Source organism: Vipera ursinii (genome assembly GCF_947247035.1).
Source record: "Vipera ursinii genome assembly, chromosome: 5".
NCBI lineage: Eukaryota > Metazoa > Chordata > Lepidosauria > Squamata > Viperidae > Vipera > Vipera ursinii.
The window spans coordinates 22,880,591-22,896,397 of NC_139518.1; the positions used below are offsets into that span (position 1 = coordinate 22,880,591).

A 15,807-nucleotide genomic window follows, 5' to 3' on the forward strand; every position below is an offset into this window, starting at 1 on the left:
GGGATATCATCAGTATGCTGATGACACCCAGCTTTTCATCTCGACCCCAAACCACACCAGTGATGCCCTCAACGTGATGTCCCGTTGCCTGGAAGCAGTCCGGGTCTGGATGGGGAGGAACAGGCTTCAACTCAACCCGGACAAGACTGAATGGCTGTACATACCGGCATGTCAGGAAATTCAGATTATTCCATCTCTTAATATTGGTGGCGAGTTATTACCCCCCGTAGATAAGGCTCGCAATCTGGGTGTCCTCTTAGATTCACAGCTCTCCTTAGAAGATCATATAGGAGCTGTGACTAGAGGGGCCTTCGCCCAGGTTCGTCTGGTGTGCCAGTTGCGACCCTATCTGGACCTGGATGCCTTGCGTACAGTCACCCATGCACTTGTGACCTCTCGTCTAGACTACTGCAATGCTCTTTACATGGGGCTGCCCTTGAGAACCACTCGGAAGCTTCAGCTGGTACAGAGTGCAGCTGCACGAGTTCTTTTGGGGGTCTCCCGATACTCCCATATTACACCTCTGCTCCGTGAGCTGCACTGGCTTCCAGTTGCCTTCCGAGTGAAATTCAAGGTGCTAGTGATGACATACAAAGCCCTACATGGCATGGGTCCGGATTACCTACGGGAGCATCTACTGCCGGCGTCAACGTCCCTCTGTCCTGTACGTTCCCACAGAGAGGGCCTCCTCAGGGTACCACCGGTCAGAGAATGTCGGCTGGTGACCCCCAGGGGGAGAGCATTCTCTGTGGGTGCACCAATCCTTTGGAACCGCTTACCAGCTGAACTCCGGATGGCCCCCGACCTTCGCTCCTTCCGGTGTGATCTAAAAACTTATCTATTCGAACAAGCCGGCCTGGCCTGATGGATTTGGGTTTTAAAATTATTTAACTAATGTATTCTTGTTTTATTGCCCTGTACACCGCCCTGGGTCCTTCGGGAGAAGGGCGGTATATAAATCAAATAAATAAATAAATAAATAAATAAATAAATAAATAAATAAATAAATATTGCATACTTCTGATGAAGTGAACTTTTAGTCTCAGTAAAATAGGCCATAATAAGGTGATTTAAACCTTCAACTGTTTTTGCTGTAATTGATAAGACTTCTTTACTTTCCCAAGAAGGACTTTGAAATTGTTCTGATTTCATGTTATCCTATGAAACCTGAATGCATTAGATCAGGGGTCTTCAAACTTGGCCCTTTTATGACTTGTGGACTTCAATTCCCAGAATTCCTCAGCCAGGCATGCTAGCTGAGGAATTCTGGGAGTTGAAGTCCAAGTCATAAAAAGGCCAAGTTTGAAGACCCCTGCATTAGATTGTTATCATTAGTGAGGGTTACTTTGCTACACATCACAGATAAGCCAATGGAATTTACATGCCTTCATTTACTCTCAAAGCATGTAGAACATTTCTCGGCTATGCTTGTTTTTGTGCAAATCAGCGCTGCCACTAAGCTAACCTTTGTTATTCAGGTGTGGATGTTTCTCTTATTCAGGTGTGAATATTTCAGATATGAAATAAAGTGAAGGTGGTCTTATAGGTTTTCTCCAAAACTTTACTATATAGATTGCATAGCTAAGCATGTCTTCAAATGAGTTTGGCAATGGAATAATAAAATGTAAAATACATGATTGGCATATTGTACCATATAACTCTTTAAAAAAATGTAGCACAAGTAGTCCTCAACATCCAACCACAACTGAGATCAGAATTTCTAACTAAGTAAGTTGCTAAGTAAGGTGGCTGTTAATGAGCCATATCTGATTTTATGATATTTTGGACCATGGTTGTTAAGTGAATTGCTGCAGTTAAGTGAATCACATAGTCGTTAAGCGAATCTAGCATTCCCCATCCACTTTGCTTGTTGGAAACCAGCCGGGAAGGTCACAAATAGTGATCCTATGTCCCCAGGATGCTGCTACTCTCCTAAATACAAGTACGGTAGATTGCCAAGTGCCATATTTTGATCACAGGACCATGGGGATGCTGTAACAGTCATAAGTGTGAAAAGCAGTCATAAGGAGCGATCCTAAGTCACTTTTTTCTGCTGTAACTTTGAATAGTTGCTAAATGAATGGTTTTACGTTAATTTACAAGTCAGTACGTCAACATGTATTTTTAATGAGGTCCTTTTGTTTTCCTCAGCTCATGGCCCAAAAGGTCTCGAGATTTGAAGAAGCGTTTATAGAAAAGGAATACCTGGCGCCTTATGGATTTATATGTCAACTAGCCTTAACTGAAAGAAGTGCCACCTACCTTACTTAATCTCGTTGGCAGCATCAACTATGCATCATCTCCTAAGACTTGTTTTGGAACAGAAAGACCTTTCACGTGCTGGGGAACTCTTTTCTCTGGAGGATTGTGAAATAGAAGGATGCCTATCCGAAGCTCTTGAGCAAATCAAACTAATTAGTTCATCTCCTGTAAGTAGAACCTTTCGTGCTCTTTGCAAAGCAGAGTATGGGTTAGAAAATGAAATTTAGCTGCAGAAGCTCAAGAAAACAGATTAAAAATTGCACCCTCTGTAACGTGGGAGCAGTTACAATTACTCTTCAGAATGACTGGGAAGGTAGCGTATCAAGGTGTCAGCACTTGAAACTAAAAGCCAGCAGGAAGCAAAATTATTTGAAAATGTTTTCTGTTTGTTGAAATCAGAGTTGCCTCAAGCCTTTAGAAAAGCAGCAAATGAGTTTGATAAATAATAAATAAATAAATCATTGCTATAATTATTATTTAGAACCTTTTTATCAAAATCATGAATGTAATAATATTGCCCTGTTTTTAGGCAATGAGTGAAAAGAAAAACAATATGGAATGATTGCAAGGATAGAATGTGGCAATTAAATTTAGAAATCAGGAATTATACAAAACATTTCAATGTTTAGGAAAAAATATTTTTCATACAAAGTACACTTGGTATCTGGCCTTTAAACTCAAATATTAAATATGTTTTAGTGAGATAAAGGCATATTTATTTATTTATTTATTAAATTTTTATACTGCCCTTCTCCCGAAGGACTCAGGGCAGTGTACAGGGCAATAAATATCAAAATATAAATACAAAAGTTAAAAAAGAGATTAAAAAGAATTAAATAATTATGCCCAAGAATACAATACTAAAAATGTGTTAAAACTTATTTAAATCCAACCCCAAACCCATCAGACCAGGCCAGATTGTTCAAATAGATAGGTTTTTAAATCATGCCCAAGTATATGTTTCTGCTAGATGGTATAAATCTGATGAATTACACCAGTCATCAGATTTATGCATCTTAGAATTTACTATTATTGAGAAATTTGGCAGACTAGCCAAAAGGGTCATTGGCTTATTATCAAATATGAATCATTTAAACCCAGGATTTGTATCTTTGACTGGATGGCTTACAACCTGACTTGAAACAATACATTTGGAGTAGAATAAAACAGTGAATTCTATATTCCTTGGCCAGTGTTAAAGAATATTAAAATGATGCCCATGATCAGCATTTATTGCTTTTCTCGAGAGGCTTACAGGAGAATATATGTTCCAAGAATTGTTACTTATCAAGCAACTCTGTGTTCTACTTTGAATTTTTTCTTTCAAAAGTACCACCCAATCAGCTACACATGTGTGTGCCTGCATGTGTGTACGCGCACACACACACACACACACACACACACAATCCCTTTCAAATTTCAGCAGGAAACCTGTGGTAACTTTGAAATATATGCATGGAATAATGAATCCACCTAAGTCACTGCCATAGCTCATTGATATCACCATTGAATTCAGTATTATTATAGATAGAACATCCGACAATATGGAGAGAACATTTGCTATTAGTTTCCACTAGAGGGCAGCAATAATGCATAATTGACCTAAAAAAAACTTTTTAAAATTATTTAAATGTTCAGAATTTGAAAAAGATAGGTCATTTTCCACAACTGAGAATAGAATGCAGACTTAATAGCAAATCTGTGCATTCTTCAATATCTCACAACTGAGAAACATTTTTTAAAGAATAGCATTCATACTGCTGTCATAGAATAGAACAAACACAGCAATGAGTATTAAGGCTCACTCTTTCTGATAAGAATGTGTGGAAGGTGTGTAACTGGGACGTTCTTTTAAGACAAGTGGGGAAAAACTAGGAAAACTCGGAGTGAGCTTTGGGAATAGGAGCCATGTCAGTAGTAAGAGGGAAAGGGAAGAGGGATTTGTGAAAAAGTAAAACTATTGTTGTGTAAATAAGCAAGTGTTGTTGATATTTCCCCAACAAAAAACAACTTGTACTAGTTAATCTTACTATATTGGGTTAAATAGAGGTATTCCTTGACTTACTATAATAATTGAGCCTGGTCTTAAATTATGGTTGTAAATTGTTGCAGTTGTAAGTCACCCACTCACTGGGAATTTTCTGGCCTTTTTCATGGCAATTATTAAGCAAATGCTGCTGCCCCTTTAAGAAAATGCAGAGGTCATTAAGGAAATGACATGATCATTGAGTGAACTATTCATGTGATTGGTTGGGGTTTTTTTTGCTGGAAACAGAAAAAAGGCTGGAAACTGGCAAAAAATAATAATAATCACAAATGTGGAATGCCTTGACAGTTTGTAACACCCAACACGTGGTCACATGACCATGGAGGGGTTGACACAAGCACTTAGACAGGTGGTGATGCTTTACAGGCCATAAAGCACCCATTACATGGCTGTCATAACTTTGAAGAGTCATAAAATGACCAGTCCCTAAGTAAGGACTCCCTGTAAAGTTTTAATTGTTTATAATCAATGAATAAAAAAAGAAATCATACACACCCCTTAAATTCCAAAATACTATGCTAAGACCTTATTAAGAGAGAAGATAAGTAGTGAGATTTTAAATTATATTTACATACCCCGATAGCAAATTGGAATAGATTTATGCCATTTCCAGCTTAACAAATTCAGTTTCCTCATGGGCATGATCAGTTATGTTCATTGATGAATCAGTTATGATGTAGATAAATATCAAACATCATGTTCAGCCAAAGACTGGGGGATTCCTTCCTCCCTCCCTCCCAAATAGCAACTAAAGGAAATACCTTTTTCTATAGCAAAATTATACAATTCATTACTTCAAGATAATTGTGGTGGGTGCTGGTTCTAAAAATGATTAGATTGGGTAACGCTTCCAGTTGTGACCGACTTTTCAGGAATTGATGCACACCAGTAATCTAATTACCCTTGTACAATTACATTTTTTTCATTGGAAGATCTTATTGTATTTCTTCAGCGATCCCCTATACCTTAGACTAAGGTTCCTATCTCACAGTATGAAATTTATGCTGCTTTTTCCAGCTAAACTCCCCCAAAGGCACTTGCAGCCATGCAGAAGATGTAATGTGTGGTCTGGTGCTTGGACCTGCTGTTGGATGGGATGTTGGAAAATCTAGTAGATCCCTTCCTGTTGATACAGCTCTGGACTGGATGTTATTTCTACAAGCCTACTTCTTGAGGCTGCTATCACTGGCCGTTTTTCTGGATTGCCAACACTCCAGATTTAATTTCTGGAGAGACTGCCATTGTTTTGGGCTTCTTCTAGTTCTTGAGGTGTGCCTACTGTTGTGATACCATTCTCCATTCTCCATTGCTTGTACTGTATACGCCTCAGGCAGCTTTGGGGGTTCAGTTATCCCTCACTTTTTCCTTTGCTATCTTGTTTCATTTGTCTTCTTTCACAAATCCTCACATCTTCTGCAGCCTGGCCCTTTTTTAAAGGACTAGTTTGTCTGATAGTCCAAGGATAAAATCCTTTAAATTGAAACAGATAGAAGGATACAGCTAATTCTACTGTAGTTCATTTTTAGATATCCAGATATTTTAATTTTAAAAAGTCATTTAAACACAAATTAGGTTAATAAATACAATTTTCACAAGTAATCATAATGTCCCTTTGGTAAGAATCTGGCTGTTTTTTGGAAACTGAATATTGGATTAAACGGTCCCTTTCATTCTGATTTAACAATCTGATTTACATAGGCTTATCATAAATGACATGTGATAAATGATATTTGAGTGCAGCAACAGAAAAATTTAATTACTGTACAGTCTTTGAACTGAATTCATTTTTGTATAAAAACAAGTAATTATAAAAGTACAAGCATAGAAAGGAAGGACAAGGGAATAAAATTTATTTCCTTGGTTCATTATTTTCAATTTCAGTTGTCTAACAGAATTTAGAATTGGAAGGGTCCTCAGAGATAACCTAATCCACACCCCTCATCCATGCAGGATCCACTTGAGCATCTTTGATATCCAACATCTGTCTAAAGATCTCTAGTCTAGAGAAGGAGAACACAACATATCATGATGCATACTTTTTCTTCCTGTCATAGACAGTCTCTCTAATTAATTTTAGATCCAATTGCTAGTGGGGTCAGGTCACAATAAAATTGGAAACTCTTCTGCTATTGGCAGCCAAACAGTTGCCAAGTTTCTATATTGCTGCTAGCATTTTCTATCCAGTTGGAAAATGTTCTCCACACTTAATGCTTCAGGGTGTGGAGACAAGGGTGGTTTATATAATATTTATATGTGGAACTTCAGTTCTATCAGGACCAGCTGGACTGCTTTCAGCCTCAGAATGGCACTAGGTCTGTCATTTTTAACAGCATTCACTTTATTCCCCCAAAACACCATGAACAATCCTGTGTCAAACCTTCTGATAAAACCTTTAAACCAGATATATTTCAGAGCCTGTTTCTTGTCACATAATGGATGGAAAGATTTCTGGAGCTGGGATGGTACAGGATTACTGTCAGCAATGGCCAAGGATTGGGATTAAGTCTCTTCAATAAAGCACTTTCATCCTGCAGCAACATAGGTTTTGTAATAGTCCACAGAACACCATAAATTAGACCAATTGGTGGTAGTTGATAACTACGAGTACAATTTCTATGATTTGTTCTCTAGAAGACTATTATACATAATCTCAAAAAATATTTCTATAAGAAATGTGCAGTGCTCAAATGATCCAGATTAGAGAACAAGGGCCAGTAGGTCATACTATTGAGTCCATGACCATCAGTCTTTAACCTCTAGAGTTAGCTAACCCCAAGCTTGGTTCCATATAGAACCTACATATTCATTATTAAATTTCACATGTTCCACCAAGCCATTGTATCGGTTTTACCAGCAGAGTTTCTGAAAAGATGTGTTGTTAAACATTGGACTAAATGCCAGCCATTGTAATCCTCAACAGAGGAAGTACAGTCAAAATAGGTCTGTCTTTGGTTTTTACTGAAATAGTGTTTTTACTGAAATAGTGACCATCCTGTCTTATCCTTGAATGCAAACCAGTGCAAATTTCTTGTCTTGTCTAACCATGTTATCACAGGACCAAGGATTAGCTTCATCCTACCTATTGTAAGAATCTCAACAGTCAAGATAGCTCAGGGTGGTGCAGCAATCACTGATTTCCATAATTTGGAATCATGGTACAATTGTTGTCTCTTTTCAACCAGATATCTAGGATTATAGCCAAAGAATAAAAATGCATTCTCTTTTCTCTTAATTAACAAAGATTGTTTAACCACAGTAAGTGGTGGTCAACCTGCAGGCACTTCAGCCTTCTGAAGTATATTACTAGATTACAGCCTTCTCCATTGAGGCACAAACTGACACTTACTTTAATAAGCCACAAAACAGCAGAAATGGTTATATGTTAGGATTAAAGAAAAACAACCAGCATCCACAGAGTAAACGTAAGCAAAGGAATCGTGCATAGTACCATCCAAAATGGAATTTACCCTTAAGGAAAATGGCTTCATCAGAAATCAAGCAAGACTGAACATATCCAAAGTAAAATCAGATTTCTAAAACACTAATTACTTATTGCCCCTAAGATGTTTATATGGATTCCAGAAAGAATTACAGTTCGTAATCTGTGAGCTTCAGGTTTTTTCTTCCACCCAGTCTGTTCTGCTCCTAGGAAGATTCAAAGAACAAAAAAAGTTCCAGCAAAGACCTTCCTATATATTTAGCCAATGGGGCTAGAGGGCAACAATCAAGGATTTTAGACAAATGTCGCTCCTTGGATTCTTAGTGGGAGAAGGATTTATGTTATAGTCAGTGGTGGGATTCAGATATGTGAACAACTGGTTCTTTGAGTGGATGCCACTTCCAGGCAACAAAAAATTAGCTATCGGTTCTGCTGTATTGGTGCGAACTAGTTGAATCCCACTGCTGGTTACAGTTACTTATGAGTATGTTCTGTTCTAAAAGGGATCCCTGAAATGTGCACTGCTAGAAGTGCCTATTACATAAAGATATTCACTTTGTTATTGAAGAGCCTTGGTGGGGCAGTGGGCTAATGCCTCCTTAAGTAACCCCAGCTGCCTGCAGTTAGTGCAGGTTCGCGTCCCACCAGGCTCAAGGTTGACTCAGCCTTCCATCCTTCCGAGGTAGGTAAAATGAGGACCCAGATTGTTGGGGGAAATAAGCTGACTTTGTAATAATGCCGCTGGGGGGGGGGCGAAAGCCCTAATAAGCAGGCATATACATAGAATGAAGGCTATTGCTAATCACATTGATTTGTTCTTTAGATTGTAAGCCGCCCTGAGTCTTCGGAGAAGGGTGGGATATAAATGGGATTAAAAAAAAAGTTCCTTGCTTCTTATTGTGTTTCTAAAGCCAGAATGATATAAACTTTATACATTATTAATTTGCTTATCTGTTAAAACCTTTAGGAAAATTCTCATGGTAGTTTTATTAGAATAAAAATTCAAAAAAGTTAAATTATATGTAAAATAAACAGAGCAAAAATAAAAATGAATACAAATGAAAGAAAAAAGATCTTTTAAAAGGTAAAACCAGGAAGCGGAGTAGATTTTTCTGTTAAAAGATTCTGACACAGAAAACGTAGGATTTAATGTTAAAACAGCGAAAGGATAAATAAACATCAAGATTTCATTAGGGAAAACGTTCTCAATGGGCTGGCATAGGCACCTCTTCCTGGTAACCATTCCTTTTTTTTTTAAGTTAAGGATTGCACCTTTTTGGTTTATTGTGGCCATACTCCAAGAATTAGGCAGTGTTAGGACAAAAACAGAGGCATAAGAGTCATTGATTGAGACAGGCAACTATAGAAATTGGATGGATGGATGGATGGATGGATGGATGGATGGATGGATGGATGGATGGATGATTAAATAAATAGAGCATTGCCTCCTTCAGATGTAGATATACTGCCCCTACCTTGTGGAATACACTCCTGCTTGAATTCAAGAGCCCATCCCCCCCCTTCTCTAGCCTTTTAGAAGATCATTAAGATCTGTTTTTTATGAGATACTGTGAGTGTATGGTTAGAAAGCACTGAGCTTGCTGGGGGGCATCCCAAGGGGGACAGTTGCAAAACAAGTTTTTTGTTTATTGTCTTATTGTTTGAAATGGTTTTATGGTTGCTGTAAGTGGCTCCGGTTGCTTAAGATGGCCAATCAAAAAATCTAATAAATAAATAAGAGAACAAACAAGTGAAGGAGTGTTTAGCTGCACATAGAAACATCTGATAGATGAAGTCTGATCCTGGAAACCAGGATTAAACAGTGCCAACCATGTTTAGTAAGAGCATCCTGTTCTTAAGGTTTCACAGAAGAACAGGTTGGGGATAGAATAGCTCTTCCTGTTAGAGCAAATTGATCCAATTGAGCAGATTATTTAAATGCAGTAATTGCTCATATATATAGCCTATCATAAGAATATATATAGCCTATCATAAGAATGGCCAATTCTTGAAAATCCATAATGTTGCAATAAAACCTACAGCTTTAACTAGCAGGCAATAATACAGGCTTATGCCTTTATGTCTCTCTTTAAAACCATATTAATTATACAAGGGGCCACTTGAAATATTGTCCTTAAAAGTTTGGATGCAGCCCTGTCCAGACAGGTAAAGAAATTATATGGTCCCAAAGTTGTGTATACTGCACCATCCTGGCAAAGTAGAAGTATTCTAGTTTTGTCAGTATTTTTGTGACTTTCGGATTACCTTATTTTCATTATGTGCTGGGTTTGGCAGATCTATGAAAACCATGGTCAAATGTTTAAAGTTTTTAATATGTTTTGTTGTCTGGCCATTTAATCATCAGGCATGCAAATTACAGCCTTGGTTTTAGTATAGTGTAGACAGATGCTTGAGTGCTTTAGTGAACCATCAGTCACAATGATGCAGCCTCCCTGCCAGTCTAAATGCTAGGCCAGTGATGGCAAACCTTTTAGACACCGAGTGCCCAAAGTGCAACCCAAAACCCACTTACGTATTGTCGGGTGCCAGGTGACCGTGGTCCATTGGGTGGGTGTAGCCATTGAGTGGGTGTGGCCCATTGGGTGGGTGTGGCCATTGGGTGGGCATAGCTGCAGTGGTAACAGCAGACTGGGTGGGACTAAAAAGTTCAATCAGTCAATTCCAACTTTGCGAGATCTTTTTTTTCCTGCGAGAAGTTGAAATTGATTGATTGATTGAACCTCTTTTTTTTCAACATGGCGGTGGAGGCCTAAAGTGAAAAGGTTTTATAAAACCCAGCTGAAGGCCTAGGACTGGAGCGATGGCGTGCATGCCCACAGAGAAGGCTCTGTGTGCCACCTGTGGCACTCGTGCCATAGGTTCGCTACCATGGTGCTAGGCAATATCTAAGTGAGAATAAACATCTTCCTCCAGGTATGGACTTTTGGACAGATATTCAGGAGAGTCTTCAACTGCTATCATATTTTATTTCAATCAGGACTACCAGACGAATGACAACGACCAAGCAGTTGTGGAGATTTGTATCACTCGAATTACTTCAGCCATCAGGGAGACTGAATCCATCGAGAAGCATGGAAAAGCTCTTATTGATCTCTGGGAGTCGTGTTTAGAGCACAATCTGAAACCTTTTTGTAAAGATGAAGACACACCTCATGCAAAGATTGCCTCCGATATTATGAGCTGCATTTTGCAGGTAAGAATCTTTTGCCAATGATGTACCTTTTGAGAGTATGTTGATTAATTCTTTTTTGTAATAGCATTGCACACAAACAGTCTTTAGAAATTCTCCTGCAAATTTATAAGTAGAAAAGTTGGGTGGATGATTTATTCAATTTTTCCCCCCAAGGGACAGAGAAATTATCTAACAACTTCTCATGACAAGATTCCTTTTGTGGTTACAGTAGTAAATATCCTGAAAAAGGAGGATGGGAGAAGTTCCCTCTTAATATATTTCTTGAAATAGAAAGGAAGCATGGGAAATCACAAAAAAGGCAAGATCTTCACATAGAAGAGGGCCACCATATAGCAAAATAAAATGAAGGATACTCCATCCATGAGAAATCCTCTGAAATGTTCTCCTTTGGAAGAATGTCTAAAATAGTCTTTCTTTAATCAGATTTCACAAAAAGTATTTTCTTGGAATGTGTTCCACACTAGTCTGAAGCTGAAAAAAGAGTTTTAGATATGAAAATATACATTATATCTCTTGGTTCCTCCTTAAAGATCTTGCAACTTTTTCTGGGTTCATAGACTAGCCATGTGATTTCTGAAAAAAATGTGGGTTGAGTTGAGGAGCAAACATTAGTGCTACCTCAAGTGAAATACTTATTTTTTTTTTTTGAAATTGTATGGCTACCATGAAATCCTGGGGCAAAAATCAGCTGATCCAATTGCTATGCATGCCTGTTTCTAAGAACCTTTTCAACTTCAGAACTAAAGCACTAGACATTCTTGCTATTTGGAAAACATTCTGTATTCTACTTTGTAAATATGTGTTCAAAATCATATTATGTATTCTAAGTGGTCAAATATATTTCAGAATAATAATTTTCTGCTATGTGTTAGAAAACGCAGAAATTGGTAAGCAGGACTATATATGTGTGTCAACGAAAATGTCATCCCTCTGCTCAATTCTTCCAAACTATGATGTATAAGAATTTTTACCTATGGCCTGATACCGTTAAGTTGTGCATGGTCCCTGGTACTGTATGTTTCATAAAGATACAGTAATGGCCTAAATTGTGGAAACCTTTTGCGAAAATTGTACAGTAGAAATGCCACCTTTGGTTAAGTGTCCACCAATTTTTCTTCTAATTTCTTTATAACTGTAGGCTTGTTTACTTAATGATACTATTTTACACTGCTTTCTGGGCAACCAGTCAACTCTTTGCACCATTACTTTAATTTTATTGCATTTTACAAGCTCACTAAATGAAAGAACACAAAAAAACCCAACCAACTTGTAGTGATCACATAACACACTGACAAATGTCCTCCTCTCAGCTTCAATACATGACATCAGAATCTGAATCCTACTGTGATCTGATTGGCTCATTGCCAAAAAAGATGACACCTGATTGGCTCTCTAAACACTCATGCTCATTGACTACAATCAGATGAAGGAAAGCTACCTGAAATCAACCTAAGCAAGTTGTGCTTCCTTTTTCTTGTTATTGGCTATACCTTTTCATAGAATACAGTTCATATAATTGAACAAACTTTGGTGCATTACGTTCTTGATTAAATTATCTTTCCATTGATATATAATTTTATGGTACTACTCCACAAAAAAAGTGGTGTTATTAGCCATCAATCATCAAAAGTACACTTTTCCCAAAAGGTTTCCACAATTTTGGCCACTACTGTAAATGCAGAGCTTGACAACTAGCCTTGGGATAAATTTTACTGCACATTTTGAAAGTTTAAGAAGCACTATTTTGATGGTAGTCCATATTTCAATTAAGATAAGTTTCTGGAGTCAAATCATTCAGTCATAACCTCTAATCGAATTCTATTACATGATGAAAGGAAGTAAAATCCATACATCAGTTCATGTACAGTTTTACACCAATTGATACGTTCAAGATTATTCTAAAATTTCAAAACTCAGATAATTTGAAGAAAGGCCAAATTCCACTACATATGACTACATATTAGCAATTAGTTAATAGAACCCAAGATAAGACAAGAAACTGAACCAAAAATGCATGTTTATTTATTAAATATTTATTAAATATCAACTAGAAAGGTTTTTTTCAGGCGTTATATCCACAGTAATATTTAGTTGTCCATCTAAATCAAGGAATAGAATTATAGTTAGTTTTAAACCTGTCATTACTACAGTTTGTATTAGTAATATTTTGTTGTTGTTGGGGTTGTTTTTGCTCTGCTGGTTAGTTCAGAAGTCATACTAAAGGTTTATTTACCTTAAATTCATATTAATCATATTAAAACCATATTAATCCCTTTTCAAAAGGAAGCATCATATAATTAGAACCTGGTTCATATCAATGGAGTGCAAGCTAAAACTTCTCAAGACTCAATTATTTTTATTTCAGCTTCAGAACTCTAGGATCAGGTCCAAGTATGCATTTTAAACAAATGTTAAAATCTAGGTCCTAAACAGATGTGGATTTTCAAAACAGTAGTTCTTTAATAAGTAGAACAAGATTCCATTGTCTCCATTTTACTCTAAAGGCTCTTTTGATGAATATATATTAACTACCATCAAATCAATTATACTTGATGAAAATATATGTGATCAAAAACTTAACCCAATTTTGTTAGGTTGTCTATTTTTATAATATTATTTCTGGTATATTAAAGTAGAACATAGAAAACTCATGACCAGTTAGAAGTGTACTAAAAAAAAGGCATAGGAAAAATCCAGGAAAGAGCAAAATAAGCCAGTAGCTTTAAGATGGTTTCACATATCAAGGTAGGCTGCAGTTCAGTTTTGTAGTCTAATCTTAGCATGTTGTACAAACTCAGCCAATGTGGCTTGTTAATCATGATTTATGATTTTGATATTGTATGAATCCAGACAAAACCCATTTAATATTGATGAACTAACTGGTTTTTTTTAAATCAATCAATCAGAACACACCTGGAAGGGACCTAGGAGGTCTTCTAGTGCAGCCCCCTGCTCAAGCAGGAGTCTATATCATTTCAGACAAGTGGTTGTCCAGTCTCTTCTTAAAAACCGCCAGTGATGAAAGACTCACAATGTCTGAAGGCAAGCTGTTCCACTGGTTAATTGTCCTCACTGTTAGGAAGTTTCTCTTTAATTCCAGGTTACTTCTCTCCTTGATTAGTTTCCATCCATTGTTTTTTGTCTTGCCTTCTGATACTTTGGAAAATAAATAAATAACCCCCCTCCTCCTTGTGACAGCCGCTCAAATACTGGTATACTGCTATCATGTCTCCCCTAGTCCTTCTTTTCTCTAGACTAGCCATTCCCAAATCTTGCAACTGTTCTTCACATGTTTTAGTCTCCAGGCCTTTAATCATCTTAGTTGCTCTTATCTGCACTTTTTCCAAAGTCTCAACATCTTTTTCGTAATGTGGTGACCAAAATTGGATGCCGTATTCCAGATTTGGCCTTACTGAGGCTTTATAAAGCGGTACTAATACTTCACATGATTTTGATTCTATGCCTCAGTTTATACAACCAAGGATTGCATTAGCTTTTTTGGCTGCTGCCGCACACTGCTGACTCATGTTTAAGTGATCGTCCACTAGGACTCCAAGGTCCCTCTCACAGTTACTGTTTTTGAGCCAGGTTTCACCTAAACTGTACTTGTACCTTTGATTTTTCTTGCCCAGGTGTAAAACCGTGATTTTCTCCACATTAAATTTCATTTTGTTAGATAGGGCCCATTGTTCAAATCTGTCAAATTCTTTTTGGATTCTGAACTTGTCTTCTGGGGTGTTGGCTATTCCTGCCAGCTTGGTGTCATCTGCACATTTGACAAGATCCCTTCTATTCCCTCATCTAAGAGATATTAAAGAGTATTGAACCCAGTGGTCCCCCACTGCTTACTTCCCTCCAAGTAAATATGGTACCATTAAGGACTACTCAACGAGTACGGTTTGTCAGCCGGTTACAAATCCATCTGGTTGTGATGCTGTCAATCCCACATTTTTCTAGCTTACCAAGAGGTAGGTTGTGGTCTACTTTGTCAAATGCCTTGCTCAAGTCTAAATATACTATGCCCCACAGCATTTCACTGGTCTACTAATTTAGTCACTGTCAAAGAATGAAATAAAATTGGTTTGGCATGATCTGTTTTTAACAAACCTGTGCTGCCTACTAGTTATAACTTTATTTGTTTCTAGATAAAGAGTCTTTCATTGGGCTGTTTAAAAATCTTCCCAAAGAATTTGGGAATTAAAGAATGAGGAAGGAAGAGACAACCAAATTTCCTTTTCTGACATGCTGATGAGAGCTGCTTCAAGAATCTTTCTTTTCTAGCGCTTCCTTTCCTTAACCTCATTCCTTAAACTATGTTGTGATCAACTCCTTGATCCAGCTCCTTGTCAGATTAATAATATTGATCCAACTGACTGACAGTTAAAGACAGACAGAGTTTATCCCCTTCCAAAGAAGCGGTCTTCACCTGTCGGGGACCTGCCAGGCCTCCCAAGCCTTCCCGAACCCCAGTTATGCAACACTGTCCCCTTGCATCTGCCCGGCCATCTTTGATTCCCATCTCCATCTTACCAGTTGCACTTTCTCAGCCCAGTGACTCATTCCAGGAAACGCAAGGGCACGAAGGCCTCCTTTGCTTGGTCGGCAAAAGGAGAAGACAAGTGTGTTGATACGTGTTCCCGTATCAACACGACACTGGGAACACGGGAGGGCTGTAAAGCAACCCTGCCACTCAGAAGCGCTCCCCTATATAGCTTTGAAAATTATATGAAAGTTCAACTTCTCTTTCATCACGCAAGGTACTGCTGGAGTGCTATTTTCGCCTTTTCACAAAGATTTGGATCTGAAGACTAACTCAGTTTATGTAGAATATCTACTATTCCAATA

General features: G+C 37.8%; 1 protein-coding gene across 1 annotated transcript in view; it reads left to right on the forward strand.

The window, feature by feature from the left end:
* Positions 1 to 2,291: 2,291 nt before the first annotated feature.
* The window catches only part of VEPH1 (ventricular zone expressed PH domain containing 1), a gene marked incomplete at its 5' end in the record, with an annotated part of 113,425 nt that continues 99,909 nt past the window's right edge, over positions 2,292 to 15,807 (forward strand). The window contains 2 exons of the mRNA XM_083364603.1: positions 2,292 to 2,429; positions 10,747 to 10,962. Of these exons, the coding sequence (XP_083220729.1) occupies positions 2,292 to 2,429; positions 10,747 to 10,962 (354 nt within the window). The remainder of the gene's footprint in view (positions 2,430 to 10,746; positions 10,963 to 15,807) is intronic.